Source organism: Heterocephalus glaber, unplaced genomic scaffold, assembly GCF_053883595.1.
Source record: "Heterocephalus glaber isolate CG9 unplaced genomic scaffold, H.glaber_assembly_v1.0 deba00001606, whole genome shotgun sequence".
In the NCBI taxonomy this organism is placed as follows: Eukaryota; Metazoa; Chordata; class Mammalia; order Rodentia; family Bathyergidae; genus Heterocephalus; species Heterocephalus glaber.
The window spans coordinates 33754687-33767690 of NW_028258377.1; the positions used below are offsets into that span (position 1 = coordinate 33754687).

The 13004-nt window shown below is 41.6% G+C and overlaps 1 protein-coding gene across 15 annotated transcripts in view; it reads right to left on the reverse strand.

Moving 5' to 3' along the window:
- The window catches only part of Cnot8 (CCR4-NOT transcription complex subunit 8), a 106131-nt gene that overhangs the window by 51926 nt on the left and 41201 nt on the right, over window positions 1-13004 (reverse strand). For 12 of the 15 annotated variants that reach the window (XM_087194534.1, XM_087194529.1, XM_087194537.1 and 9 more), the window contains exons 2-6: window positions 7580-7781; window positions 5695-5888; window positions 3118-3279; window positions 1845-1989; window positions 865-975 (exon numbers count right to left, since the gene is read on the reverse strand). In XM_087194534.1, coding sequence (XP_087050660.1) covers window positions 865-975; window positions 1845-1989; window positions 3118-3279; window positions 5695-5888; window positions 7580-7696 — 729 coding nt within the window. In that variant the 5' untranslated portion in view covers window positions 7697-7781. Of the gene's footprint in view, window positions 1-864; window positions 976-1844; window positions 1990-3000; window positions 3301-5694; window positions 5889-7579; window positions 7782-13004 lie in introns of those variants that run through there. The other 3 variants (XM_087194531.1, XM_087194532.1, XM_021240810.2) reach the window with 2 other exon arrangements.

Sequence of the window (13004 nt, forward strand, 5' to 3'; positions counted from 1 at the left end):
TAAAATTGTGAGCTAAAATGAACTTTTTACACTGTTTAACTTGATTATCTCAGGTATTTTGTCACAATGACGGAAGAGTGACGAATATAACTTCCCAGCACACAGTACTACTTAACAGTTGTGGTTTATGATTAGGAGTAACAAAGAGGAAATACACTATCTCTTGCCACATTCACTGTTCTAAAAAGAAAACTAATGTCTATATAGATTTATCTGATTCATTCCCTAAAAGTGTCTATAAAATCATCATTACATTCAAACCAGTTTTCCACTCCTTCTCTCTCTTCATACTCATTTTAAAACTTAGAGGAAGAAAAGAAGAAATTCTAAGAATTTCTAAGCAAGAAATTCAATCTTTACTAATGAGTTACAGAAATCTCATATAATATTAAATAATTAACAACTCTGCATAACATAAACGAGTGATCTAACATATATGTTCCTATTCTACAAATAAGAAAACCAAATAAATGAAAAGATGAGAGCACCTAGGAACTCCAAGTACCTGGACTTGAGTATGCTCAGGGACTCCTAAGTATTCCACTTCAGAATGCTCAGTTTTGCCTCTCCAGCTGCGCTTGGTGTGCTGGCACACCCTCACAGACAAACAGAAACTGTTTTCAAGGTGGCCACTAACTTCCAACAGAAACTCTCAATCTTCAACAAACTTCACCCCACAGAGATCACTTCCTTTTTTAGCCTTCAGTAAGTTATGTGCCAATCTAATTCTGGACAGCAAATCTCTTTTTTTTTTTGGTACCAGGGATCAAACTTGGGTCCTTGCGCTTGCGCAGCAGGCGGCGAAACCACTGAGAAGGGACAGCAAATCTCTTTGCAGAAACCTTTACACCTAATGGCACTTACCTCCTTCATCCTGAAGAATGCCATCCCTGTCAGCAGCGAGTCTGAGCCAGCCTGGTGTTGCCTTCCAATTCTCTGTAAATCCAACTGATCAGCAACTTCCTGAAGCCCTCCCTGGAGATGTATGGAAAACAGAACATTACAGACACAATACTATGGAATTCAATTAAGGCCATTTGTGAGTTCACTTCATTGTGGTGGCAAGAAATAGAGCCATTTATTTAAGGGGCTCAGTATCCTCCTTTTAACCTTTAACTTTCTTTCCTCCAAATACATTGTGTGACATTCTATTTTCTGCTCTTTTCTTGCTAATTCTGCCAAAGCCCTTTAAAATCAAAAGCTGCTATAAAACAAGGCTGAGGAAATGGTAAATGCCAATCCAATTCTATACAGCATATCTCTTATGTCAATTCAATAAGAAGCTGGGTGTGGTGGTACATGCCTGTAATCTTAGCACTCTGGGAGGCTGAGGCAGAAGGACCACAAGTTTGACCCCAGCCCAGGCAACCTGGTGACTTAGCAAGACACTAAATAAATAATAAAGGGCTAGGGAAACAGTCCATAATGAAGGCCCTGGATTCAATCCACACTACCACCATGGGGAAAACAAAAATCAGTAAGGTAGTACCTTCTTTAACTTTCTAGAATTAAGAATTCCTATGAGAGTCTGGGACAATACAGAGCCCGTCCCTAACAAACTGCATGTATGCATCATGCTGCCAACTGGTTAACACGGTTTATGGGCTTCAGGATGGGAATGCCTGCCTTACGATGAGAGAAACAGAGGCCTCCTCCATCCAGTCACCAAACAACCACCTGTGCCACACCCACCTCTGTGCCAATCAGCAGCTCTACGTTACACCTCATCTGGCAGAGGTGGCATCTAGCAGGCACGCAGGACTGCACCCGAAACACAACAATAAAGCAAAATAAGTCTGCTTTTTAGTTTGTTTTTTGCTAGCATTAAGAAAAATGTTACATACCTTAAGATTTTTGCAACTCTTCATCAGGTATTTCACATCATAAATGGATGGGAAGAAAAGGTTCAAAATATGAAAGAAGTCATGTTCTTCTTCTGGCAAACGAGAATCTGTAAGTAACTTTACCATGTAGCCAAAATCATAGCCACTACAAGGAGAAAATGAAGCAGGGAGGTAAAAAAGCAGCAGTTTCTGAGTCCCAGTGTTCATGCACTTTATTTCTCAAAGCGTATAATGCTACCTTATGTTAGAAACTTTTAGTCTTCCACAGTATGCCCTATTGCAATCCAAACTTTTCTATTAAGTTACAAAATATAGTAGGCTATTATGAACAATTTATGAGAGAACCCAAGGGTCTACAAATGTGGATTTGATTCATCAAATTCAAAAGGTACCAAAAAGGTAAAATATATCTGTTGTAGGTTGTATCTTGATATTCCCTGAAAGCCTCATGTGCTCATAAGTGGGGCCTTTGGGAGGTGACTGGACCATGGGTGTGTAATACTGGATGAGTCCACTGATTGGTTCGGCATAGTTTCTGGGTGTGAATGATGGATTTATTGAAGAGGAAGACTCACCCTGAGTACGGGCAGCACCAACCAATAGGCTTGTAGCCTGGATGGAATAGAAAGGAAAAGAAGAAAGAAGTCTTGCTGCCTCCTGCCTGCTATGCCATGAACTGCTTCTTCTGTGAGATGCCCCTCTGCCACAGTCCCCTGCCTGGAACCAGCCAACTATGGACTGAAACCTCTACACACTGTAAGCTAAAATCAACCTCTCCTCTTTTAACTTTAGGTGTCAGGTATTTTGTTCTAGCAACGAGAAAGTAACTAAGACAATCTCCTAAAGGGAATCTGCCTTTTGAGTACTTGGCACACTCCAGGACAAGTTAAAAAACAAGTAAGTGGGCTGGGGATTTAGCGCAGTGGTTCCACCGCCTGCTTCGTAAGTGCAAGGACCCAAGTTTGATCCCTGGTACCAAAAAAATTGAAAAAAAAAGTAAGTACTGTATGTGACCCGCTCCATTCTCCACCTCTGCACTTGGAATCAGAGCCACTGAGAGCCACATGATAAGCCCAAGATTTTGTGCAACAAATTAGTATAAACGACAAAGCGTTTTATGAAAAACAGAAACATGAGCAACACATGTCATTTTCACCTTCTAACTGCTGCTGATGAAGAAAGCAGAGTCAACAGGACTGCAAAAGTAAGTATTCGATTCCCTGCTCCAGGGTAGCCCAGTGAAGGAGAGACACACACACCGTCTGGGACTGACCTGTGAAATGAAAGCCACTTGACATTGTCACAGAGAACCACTCCTGACGTCATAAGCAGCTCTGCAAAGTGCAGCGTGTCAATCCCTTCTTCCTCATGCTTCTGAAACTGCAGCCCTGAGTTGGCGAGGAGGTCTATGGAATCCTGGGAGTACATGTCCTCTCTAAAACACAGTGTTCACTTACTAGTGGGAGATAACGAAACAGGAGCAGCAAGCAACACTATTACCATCACTTTGCAGTTATAGCACAAGTATTCTTGAAATGCTCTTCATGACCTAAAAATATACCAATTCATTCTTTCCTATATTCCAGCAAGGGTGCAAAGCAGATAATCTTATTTTTGTGACAAATGGAAAAATGGGGTATTTCCCCAGACTAAGTTTCCCAATTATAAACATCTACATTTTCTCACTGTTAAAAAAAAATTAACCAGTACAAAAATATTAAGATAGGAAAAAAATTTTAATTAATGAATTAATGTTCATGTCATGTTACACCACAGAAATAACAGTGCCTTTCCAATCTATTTTTTCTACCTACACACACATATATACATCCTAGTGTCTCTATCTCACAGATCGTCTTTCTAAATCAGTACTACAATAATGCATCCCTTCTAACTCTGCATAATATCTCATTGCAGAGATACATCTATCAATTTAACACGTTCCACCGGCTTGAACCACACTAGTGCTAACTGGATGGCTGACCCATTGGGATAGCAATACATACAAAACACAGGAATATGTATAATACCACACAATACAAAACTAGGGAAATAATTAAGTCAAACAGCTCCTTTCCCATTAAATGTCACAATTTTATCTTTCAAATGTACTTGAGCTAAATCATCACAACGAAAACTACCAAAATCCTTGGTTCCACTGCCTGCCTTGCAAGCTCAAGGTCCTGAGTTTGATCCCCGATACCAAAAAGAAAAAAAAACTACCAAAATCTTGAAAGATTCAGATCATTTCTCAAAATCATCTGAACCTGAGATTTCTAAAACATATGAACATTCTGCCGGGGATTTAGCTCAGTGGTTTTGCGGCCTGCTGCGCAAGCACAAGGACCCCAGTTCGATCCCCGGTACCAAAAAAAAAAAAAAGATATATTTAAAACACATGAACAGCCAAAAAGTTATTCCTGAGGTACCAAATGATCTTGATGCTAAATCAAACAAGGCAATATTGAGCTGGGCATGGTGGCTCACACCTATAATCCCAGCACTTGGGAGGGTGAGGCAGGATGACTGCCATGAGTTTGAGGCTAGCCTGGGCTATACAGTGGAGTTCAAGACCAGAATGAACTACATAGTGAGACCCTGTCTCAAAACAACCAGAAAACAAAACAAAAAAAGGAGGGCCAGGGATTTAGCTCAGTGGTTCCAGCACCTGCCTCGCAAGCGCAAGGACCCAAGTTCAATCCCTGGTACCAAAAAAAAAAAAAAGTGGGCCGGGGATTTAGCTCAGTGGTTTCGCCACCTGCTGCACAAGCGCAAGGACCTGAGTTCGATCCCCAGTACCAAAAAATACAAAAACAAAATAAATAAAAAAATAAGTAGCCGAGGATTTAGCTCAGTGGTGCCGCTGCCTGCCTTGCAAGCGCAAGGTCCTGAGTTCAATCCCTGGTACCAAAAAAAAAAAAAGTATAGAACTCCAAGTGTCCACTGATAGATAAACAAAATGTGACATATACATGTAATGAAAGATTACTGAGTCTTTAAAAGGAAGAAAATCTGGTCACATGCTGCAACATGAATAAAGCTGCAGGACATTAAAATAGTGAAGTAAGCCAGTCAAAAAAAACAAACACTTGGGCCAGGGATGTAGCTCAGCAGTTCCGGCGCCTGCCTCGAAAGTGGAAGGACCCAAGTTTGATCCCTGGTACAAAAAAACAAACAAACAAACAGCAAAAAATAAAAACCACTGATGATTCCACTTGTTTGAGGTATCTAAAGTAGTTAAATTATAAAAACAAATTACCAAGCCCTGGGGTCAGGGGGGTTAATAAATAAAGAGTTTCAGTTTTTTGTTTTGGGGATTTTTTTTTTATTTTTTGAGACAGGCTGGCTTTGAACTTATGGCAATCCTCCTGCCTCAGCTTCCCAAGTACTGAAATTACAGGTGTGTGCCAGAGTTTCAGTTTTGCTCAAAGAAAAAATTCTGGAAATCTGTTTTAAAAACCAGGCATGGTGGTTTTTAAAACACACCTATAATACCAGCTACTCAGGAGGACGAGGCAGGAGTATCACAAATTCAAGGCCAGCCTAGGTAACTTAGCAAGACCCTGTCTCAAAACAAAACTGGAGGGGGGGCGAGGCTGGGGTGGGAACATAGCTCGGAGGTAACGCACTTGCCTAGCACACACAAGACCCTGCATTCAGTTCCCAATAGGGACCAGGAGGAGGGAGGGGGCCGAGGAGGGAGAAGGGAAAGGAGAGGAGGGGAGGACAGAAAAAGGGAGCGGAGGGGAAGGATGAAAAGAGAGAAGAAGGAAGGGGAAAGGAAGAAACTGTAGTCTCCATGAATGTAGGGGATCTAAGGATAACACTGAAAAGTATCTCAGATACTTACGTAAGGTTGAATTTGAAGTTGAACTGCCAAGTGTTGATTCCAGAAGGATATTCTCCCTTCTCATTTGTGAATGTAAGGCCGAGCTGGATAATTTTTAAAAGGTCAACATTGCACCTCAGAAGCTGATACTGGTAGTCTATGGAACTACGAAATTCACCAATTGGTCGTACCACAACACCTGGAAATTCTGTGTCCTGGAAAAGGAAAAGGGCTCTCATTATAAGGCGGTGATGGTGAACCTTTTAGAGCTTGCAACGATACAAACAGCCCACTGTGGCATGCATGCCATAGGTTCACCACCACTATTATAAGGTTTCACAAAATGGGATGCTGAATGATAAATCATAAAGAAACTTTTACCTCAATTTATAAAAATTACATGCTAGGACACAAAAGTCTACCTTAAAATAATGATCGTGTTGCTATCTACTGAAGCAGTGCCAGAATCTCGGTGCTTTACACAACTTAAAAGACCCTGGGCAGGGTGAGCAGAAGGAGCTGGATAACCAAAGGTAGGTATGCAACCAGGGACACCCTAAGTTAATAGTCATGTTCAGCTTGAGTGACCAGCCTGGACCAGGGTCACATAGACCTGAATACTAAGCTAAGGACGTAATGCTATTCTCTCTAAAACAGAAGTCACAAACTACTGGCCACCAACATGAAGGAATAAAGCAAGCTGGCTATGAAAATGGTAACAAGTCACAGGCCCTGGATAAAATGAAGAGCATATCCCTCTCCGGGGTGGGGGGAGACAGAAAGGAGAGGTGAAGAAGTAAAATGGGTCAAGATGCAGTATGAATAGGTACCAAATTCCCCACAATGAACATGCTTGATTATATATCTCCAATATATACTAATAAAAAAGGGGAAGACAATTAAAAAAAAAAGGAACACATCCATCTGTATAGGAGGCCACTACCAAGATACTCTCTTGCTCTGTAACTACTCAATGTCAGGTAGGAAATGTTCACCACATATTGCCAGGCTTTCCCATTTTTTCCAGATGCTAGAAACCTGAAATTTAAGTGAGGTCTCATGACTTCTATTTTTGTGACAGAATCTCACTTTGTAGTTCAGGCTGGCCCTGAACTCATTATGTAGCCCAGGGTGGCATTAAAGTTGGGGCAATCCTCGTGCCTCAGCCTCTCATGTCCTGGGATTACAGGCGTGAGCCATCACACCCAGCCAATGATTTTTAAACGCTGGCAAACTTCTTTAAATTTCTAAATATACTATACAGTCAAATTCAGCACATCTGTGGTACATATGTACCCTATCACTGACACAATTTCTGCTTTTAAGACTTTCAGAAAAGGAATAGGGGCTGGGGATTTAGCTTAGTGGTTCCAGCGCCTGGCTCAAAAGCACAAGGTCCCGAGTTCAATCCCCGGTACCAAAAAAAAAAAAAAAGACTTTCAAACAGGGCTGGGGGTATAGAGGCAGAACACTGGCCTAGCAGGTGTGAGGCCATGGATTGGATCCCCAGCATCAGGAAAAAAAAAAAAAAAAACCAACAAGCAGTAACCTTACAAAAAACCTAAGAGCCAGCACGGTAGCACACACCTATAATCCCAGCACTAGGGAAGCTGAAGCAAGAGAATCGCCATGAGTTAAGGTCAGCCTGAGCTACATAGTGAGTTCAAGCTCAGCCTGAACTACATAGTGAGACCGTGTCTCAAAAAACCAAAAATAAACTAAGAAACCAAAACTTACACCCCTCCTCAGAGACACTAGCTATCTTGATGTTTCATAAAAACAACATAAACTTTCATCAACTCTAACTTACTATGTCTTTACCAGAATATAATTAGTTCTTCTCAAAACCTTACATGAAACACTCCCTAAGCCCACAGAAGGTGAGTCCATAAACAGAGGTCCTTACCATGGCAATGTAACTGTAACTGAGCACAATCTCTCGGATCTTCCTCATCTCTTCTTCTAGATTGCTGGCCCAGACTTCACAGATAACCTGGCTATTCTCCACAAGTGCTGCAGGCATCCTGAAGAAACCTTAGAAGTTGCTTTCAGGTAACTCTGTGCAGGTTCCACACGGGATGTGATCACCAGACAATGTTTGATCTGATCTAGATTTAAGAACATATTTGAAATCATGTAAGTACACAATGATATATCAACAAAACAAAGACAAAACATTTGCTCGGAAAACAGTATTTTATCAGACTGACAGAATAGGTAGGTACATATGAGCTGGAATGGAGAGAACAGCTGAGACCAGGGAGGACATCCTGCAACAGAATGTGGTCTCGACATCCTGAATCTGCAGCCTCACAACTTCCCGGGTTGGGGCCTCAAACCTCACACAGGTGTCTCACACATAGGCACATGGGACTGGGGTCAATGCACAGAGACCTAGGGGCCTCAAGCCCCATCCTGACCCTATCAGACCCCAACTCACCTCCTTCAGCCTCATTTACATAATCTGCATTGTGGCTTTGACCCTGCCCCATGGGCTCTGGCCACCAGGTCTGCTCCGGCCCCAAGACTTTCTAAGTTTGACAACACCCCCTTCCCAACTTGAGAGTGCAGCAGCCCCACCACCACCCTGACTACAACAACACGAGCCACTCCTCCTGCAAGTTCTAGGAAAAACAAAAGGGAAACTAACCCCAGACCTCACTGCAGTTGTCACCTCTGGCTCTGCCTGCCTGGAACCCTCCAAGTGCGCCATCCTCGTCAATAAACTACCCCAACTCTCTCTGCACACCTGGCCGCTGGATCCCTCCCTGGTGCACTATGCCTGCCACACATAGCTGCCAGCATTGCCCATTCTCCCTTCTTGAGAAGTATACTGTTCCAAATCAATTGCTGGCTTAGTATTACACTCCCTTTCCTGGACCTACAACTTCTTACCTGAGTTTCCTTCCAGGGACCTCCTTGCAAATCTCAAGAGGATCCAAGAATCAAGTCAAGCTGCTTAATGCAGATGCAACAGGCTGACGGGCCAGGCAGATCCAGCAATCCAGTAACATTTACTGCCTTCATTCATTTAAGCTAAACTATTACCATCGCTGTATTTACTCTCCATTCTGCGTGATAGGAAAGCTTGCCTTTGTCATGACAGACAAGAAAAAACTAAAAGTACTGGGGAAATTTTTGCCCAAGCATGCTTGAACACAGAAATGAAAGCACTACCCCAAACCCATTTTTCAGCCCTCTGCTGACTACCTCAAGATGAAAATAGTCCCCTTTGACCACAAATATGGTCTTATCCATAACTTTAACATCACTTTGGATAGAGACCAAATCGTGGACTTATTTCCAGAATGAATCACTTTTGCTGCCTGAAATGTACCCGAGCTCTCTGAAAGCCTGAATAACATAAACCAAAACTCTCACTCAAGTCTTCACACCCATGATGAATAAGGCATAAGACTCCACCAAAGGGAATTTTTTTCTACACAATCCAAAACTCAAATACAACTGGAGGCAATGAACTGACTATAGGGCCTCTTTAGATTTTTTTTCCCCCCAGTCCCAGGGATCAAACTCAGGACCTTGCACTTGCCAGGGAAGCGCAGTACCACTGAGCTACATCCATGGCCCCATCCTCTTTAGATTTTTGCCAGTAGATTATGAGGTGAAATATTTAAGTGGTAAGGACCAATTCCACTTTCTAATTTCAATTCTTTTTTTTTTAATTCATTAAGTTTATTAGCTGGGCATGGTGGCAAATGCCTATAATCCCAGCACTCCAGAGGCTGAGGCTGGATGATCATGAGTTCTAGGCCAGCCTGGGCTACAGAGTGAGTTCAGGACAAGCCTAAACTACAAAGGGAGACCCTGCCTCAAAAAATAAAAAATAAAATTCATTAAGTTGGTGCATTTTAGGTATACAATATGATGACATTCATCACTGGGAATTTGTACCCTTACATGATATTTCTTGGTTCTTATTTTTCCCCTTTCCCCTGCCCTCCCTTCCACCCCTCCACCCCTTCCTACTTACAAAAACTGTTTCCATTTTTTTTTCCTTTTCTCATATTTATTCCTTTCCCTTCCCCCACCCCTCCCACTCCCCCTTCCCCTCTGGGCCTTACCTTCCTATTTCATATTATCTATTATATGTTAATTTCAATTCTTAACCATGACGAAAGTAAGAATTTAAGTTATTAACCTCTACTTTTAAGTATATAATATGGTAAAGAAACCAAGCAGCAATTCTCCAATAAGAAAAGAGAGAATGGCAGGTATAAATAATTCAACTAGAAACAGAATATGTCTCTTCCAGGATGAAATTGGAGAGGGGAAGTATTCTACAAGATAAAATTCAACACCATCTGGCCTCAGATTAATGCTGTTAATATAGCATAATCAACATAAGTCTCAGCCAGGTGTGGTGGGCACTTGGGAGGCTGAGGCAGGAGGATCGCTCTAGGCCAGCCTGAACTACATAGTGAGACCCTGTCTCACACACACAAAAAGCCCAAACATAAAAGTCTTAAGAGTTATAAAAAAATCAAAAAAGAAGCTTATCCTAAGGACATTTACTAATAACGCAAGCCAACCACAAAGATCTTCAACGGAATGGTGACCTCTAGTATTTATTTCAGGGGAAATTCCAGAAACAGGAAAATGAGTGTTAGCAGTTTCCAAAAGAGTCTTTGCTTTTCATTTTCAAGATTGGCAGACACCACTCAGGAGGCTGAGATAGGAGGACTGCTGCAAGTTTAAGGCCATGTTGGGTTACACAGTGAGTTTCAAGGCCAGCCTGAACTACAGAGTAAGGCCGCCAAAAAAAAAAAAAAAAAAAGCTGCAAGTTGTGGCGCACACTCAGAATCCCGGCACTCAGGCGGCTGAGGCAGGAGGACTGGCGTGAGTTCAGGCCACCCTGGGCTACGTAGTGAGTTCAAAGCCAACCTGAACTAACATACCAAGGCCTTGTCTTAAAAAAAAAAAAAAAAAAAAAAGATTGGCAGGCGCATCGAGAATCTGGAACAAAACTGGCATTCTCAAACTGTCAACAGACCTTCTATTTATTCAAGGTATCTTGATTAATAAATAGATTGTGTGGCCGTTCCTCAAAAAACACAAATAGAAATTTCTTAATGACAATTCACTTCTTTTCTTGTTTTACTCCTATTAAAGACTTGCACATGAACAAAGAGGAAAGAACATAAATTCACACTGAAGCATGGAGTAAATTTCACTACCTTACCATAATAAAGAAAATACTGGAACTAAGATCTTTAGATTCCTAACATGCTTAAGTTTTTTTCCCCCTGTAAAAGACATTAAAACCATTTTCTATGCCCACTTAATGTTAAATTGGGGCCACTTCCTTATTTCCCCAGCTGAAACAATGAACCTCCTTTTTGCTACCATTTCAAATACAACCATAAATTCAGAAAAGAGGGCATCATTCCTGGGCTTTTGAGATATGTTTCCATAAAATCAAAAGCAACAAAAGGGGCACAGGTGAGTTTAAAAAAAAAAAAAAAAAAAGCTTGTCCTCCATTACAGGAAAGTTTTGTTTTTAAAAAACTAACCACAGGTTGCCGGGCATGGTGGTGCACTCCTGTGATCCCAGCACTTGGGAGGCAGAGGCAGGAGAATCACTGGGAGTTTGAGGCTAGCCTGGGCTACACAGTGAGATCAGGGCCAACCTGAACAACAAAGCAACACCCCGTCTCAAAAAACAAACAAAAAAAAGCTAATCACAGGTGACATAAAAAGAATTAAGAGGTATTATGTACATGTACCAATTCCCTACAATGAATGTAATCATTATGTGCTATAAATATGTACCAATAATTTTTTTTTAATTTTCAAGCTATCCATTGTAAAAAACCAAACCAAACCAAACAAGAGCCATTGTTATACATATCTGACAAGTAGGGCCCACACAAGAGATCACTGGCAAAAGTCTGTAAGACAATCTTGCACTAAATCCTAAATTAGGAAATCTGTGGAAAAATAAAATAGCTTGGAAGCTCTTGAATGTAGCACCACTCAAAAATTGAAGAGGAATCACAAAGTACACGATAAATTTACTGTCACGTTACTGGAAATGCTAGCCAAAAGGAGAGAGAAATCAGCAGCTTAATATTACCAACTGGGTTAGGGGTGCAGCTCAGTGGTAGAGTAGTAGCTTGCCTGGCATGCCTGAGGCCCTGGCTTCAATCTCTCAACACCAAAAAACACAAAAGCAAAAAAAAATAAGCCTAAACATAAAAGTGTTAAGGATCACAAGTTTGACTGTAAGCCAATATAAATCTTTCCTCTTTTTATTAAAAAAAAAAAAGTTTGAGGCCAGCCTGGGCTACATAGCAAGTTCTACACAATCAGACCCTGTCTCCCAAAATAAAAAGCAATTGGCCTGGCACTTTCCACTCAGTGAGCACATGTTCTACAAACTGCGTAAGAATCACAAACATGCCACTCACTTGGTTTGTCTTCCTTCTTCCTTTTTTTTTTTTTGGGAACCAGGGATTGAACTTAGGACCTTGTGCTTTCGAGGCAGGTAGCGGAATCACTGAGCTAAATCCCCGGCCCTGTCTTCCTTCTTTTAAGTCTCTGAATGACAGCATCTCACAGTGCAGAACGACTCTATGCCTTTCAAATACTATGATTATTTGTGTAATAAAGCCCTTAAAGATAACCTAATTAGTTTGTCTCAGTTATAACCACAGAAACGGTAATAAGTCTCAAAACTAAAGGAAAAAGAAATGGAGGTACATATTCTGAGACATAAAATGGCAATCTCAAAACTTTGCACCTTCCTAAAGAATTCTTAAGGACAACTGTGACCATATGAAATGTATGTCTCACAGGCTGACTTTAAAACTTGACTCCCACATGGGCCACTTTTAAACCATGCAAGAGGGAGAGATGTTCACAGACACATGCAGCCCTACAAGCTGCCAAACTACCAAGTCCCCTGCTCCGTGCTGACCTGCAGACCAATTTGTTCAGATCACTCCTGCTCATTTTTTATTCTATTGTGTCAACTAAACAAAGTTACGGTTCTTCACTGGACAAAGCTCTGAAGAGCAACTAATAATAATGCCACCGGCCAGTTTTTTCAGCAAGCAGTCTGGAGTACTAGGCTCACCTGGAAAAAGAACACTCAGTTGAGTCTCTGGTTTTTCTGGTTTTGTTTTAGCCTAGGTGTGCAAGGGAAAAGAAACACTACTGCCTACTCTAGAGGCCTGAACAAAGGCTCTGCCTCACATAGATGGATGGAAAAGGAAAAAATGAGAGCAGGGTCCTCTCTACACAAGGCCTCCACAGACCTGTGGCCCTCACTGCCGCCCTACGAACAAACAGTGCCTGAAGACACTGCCCT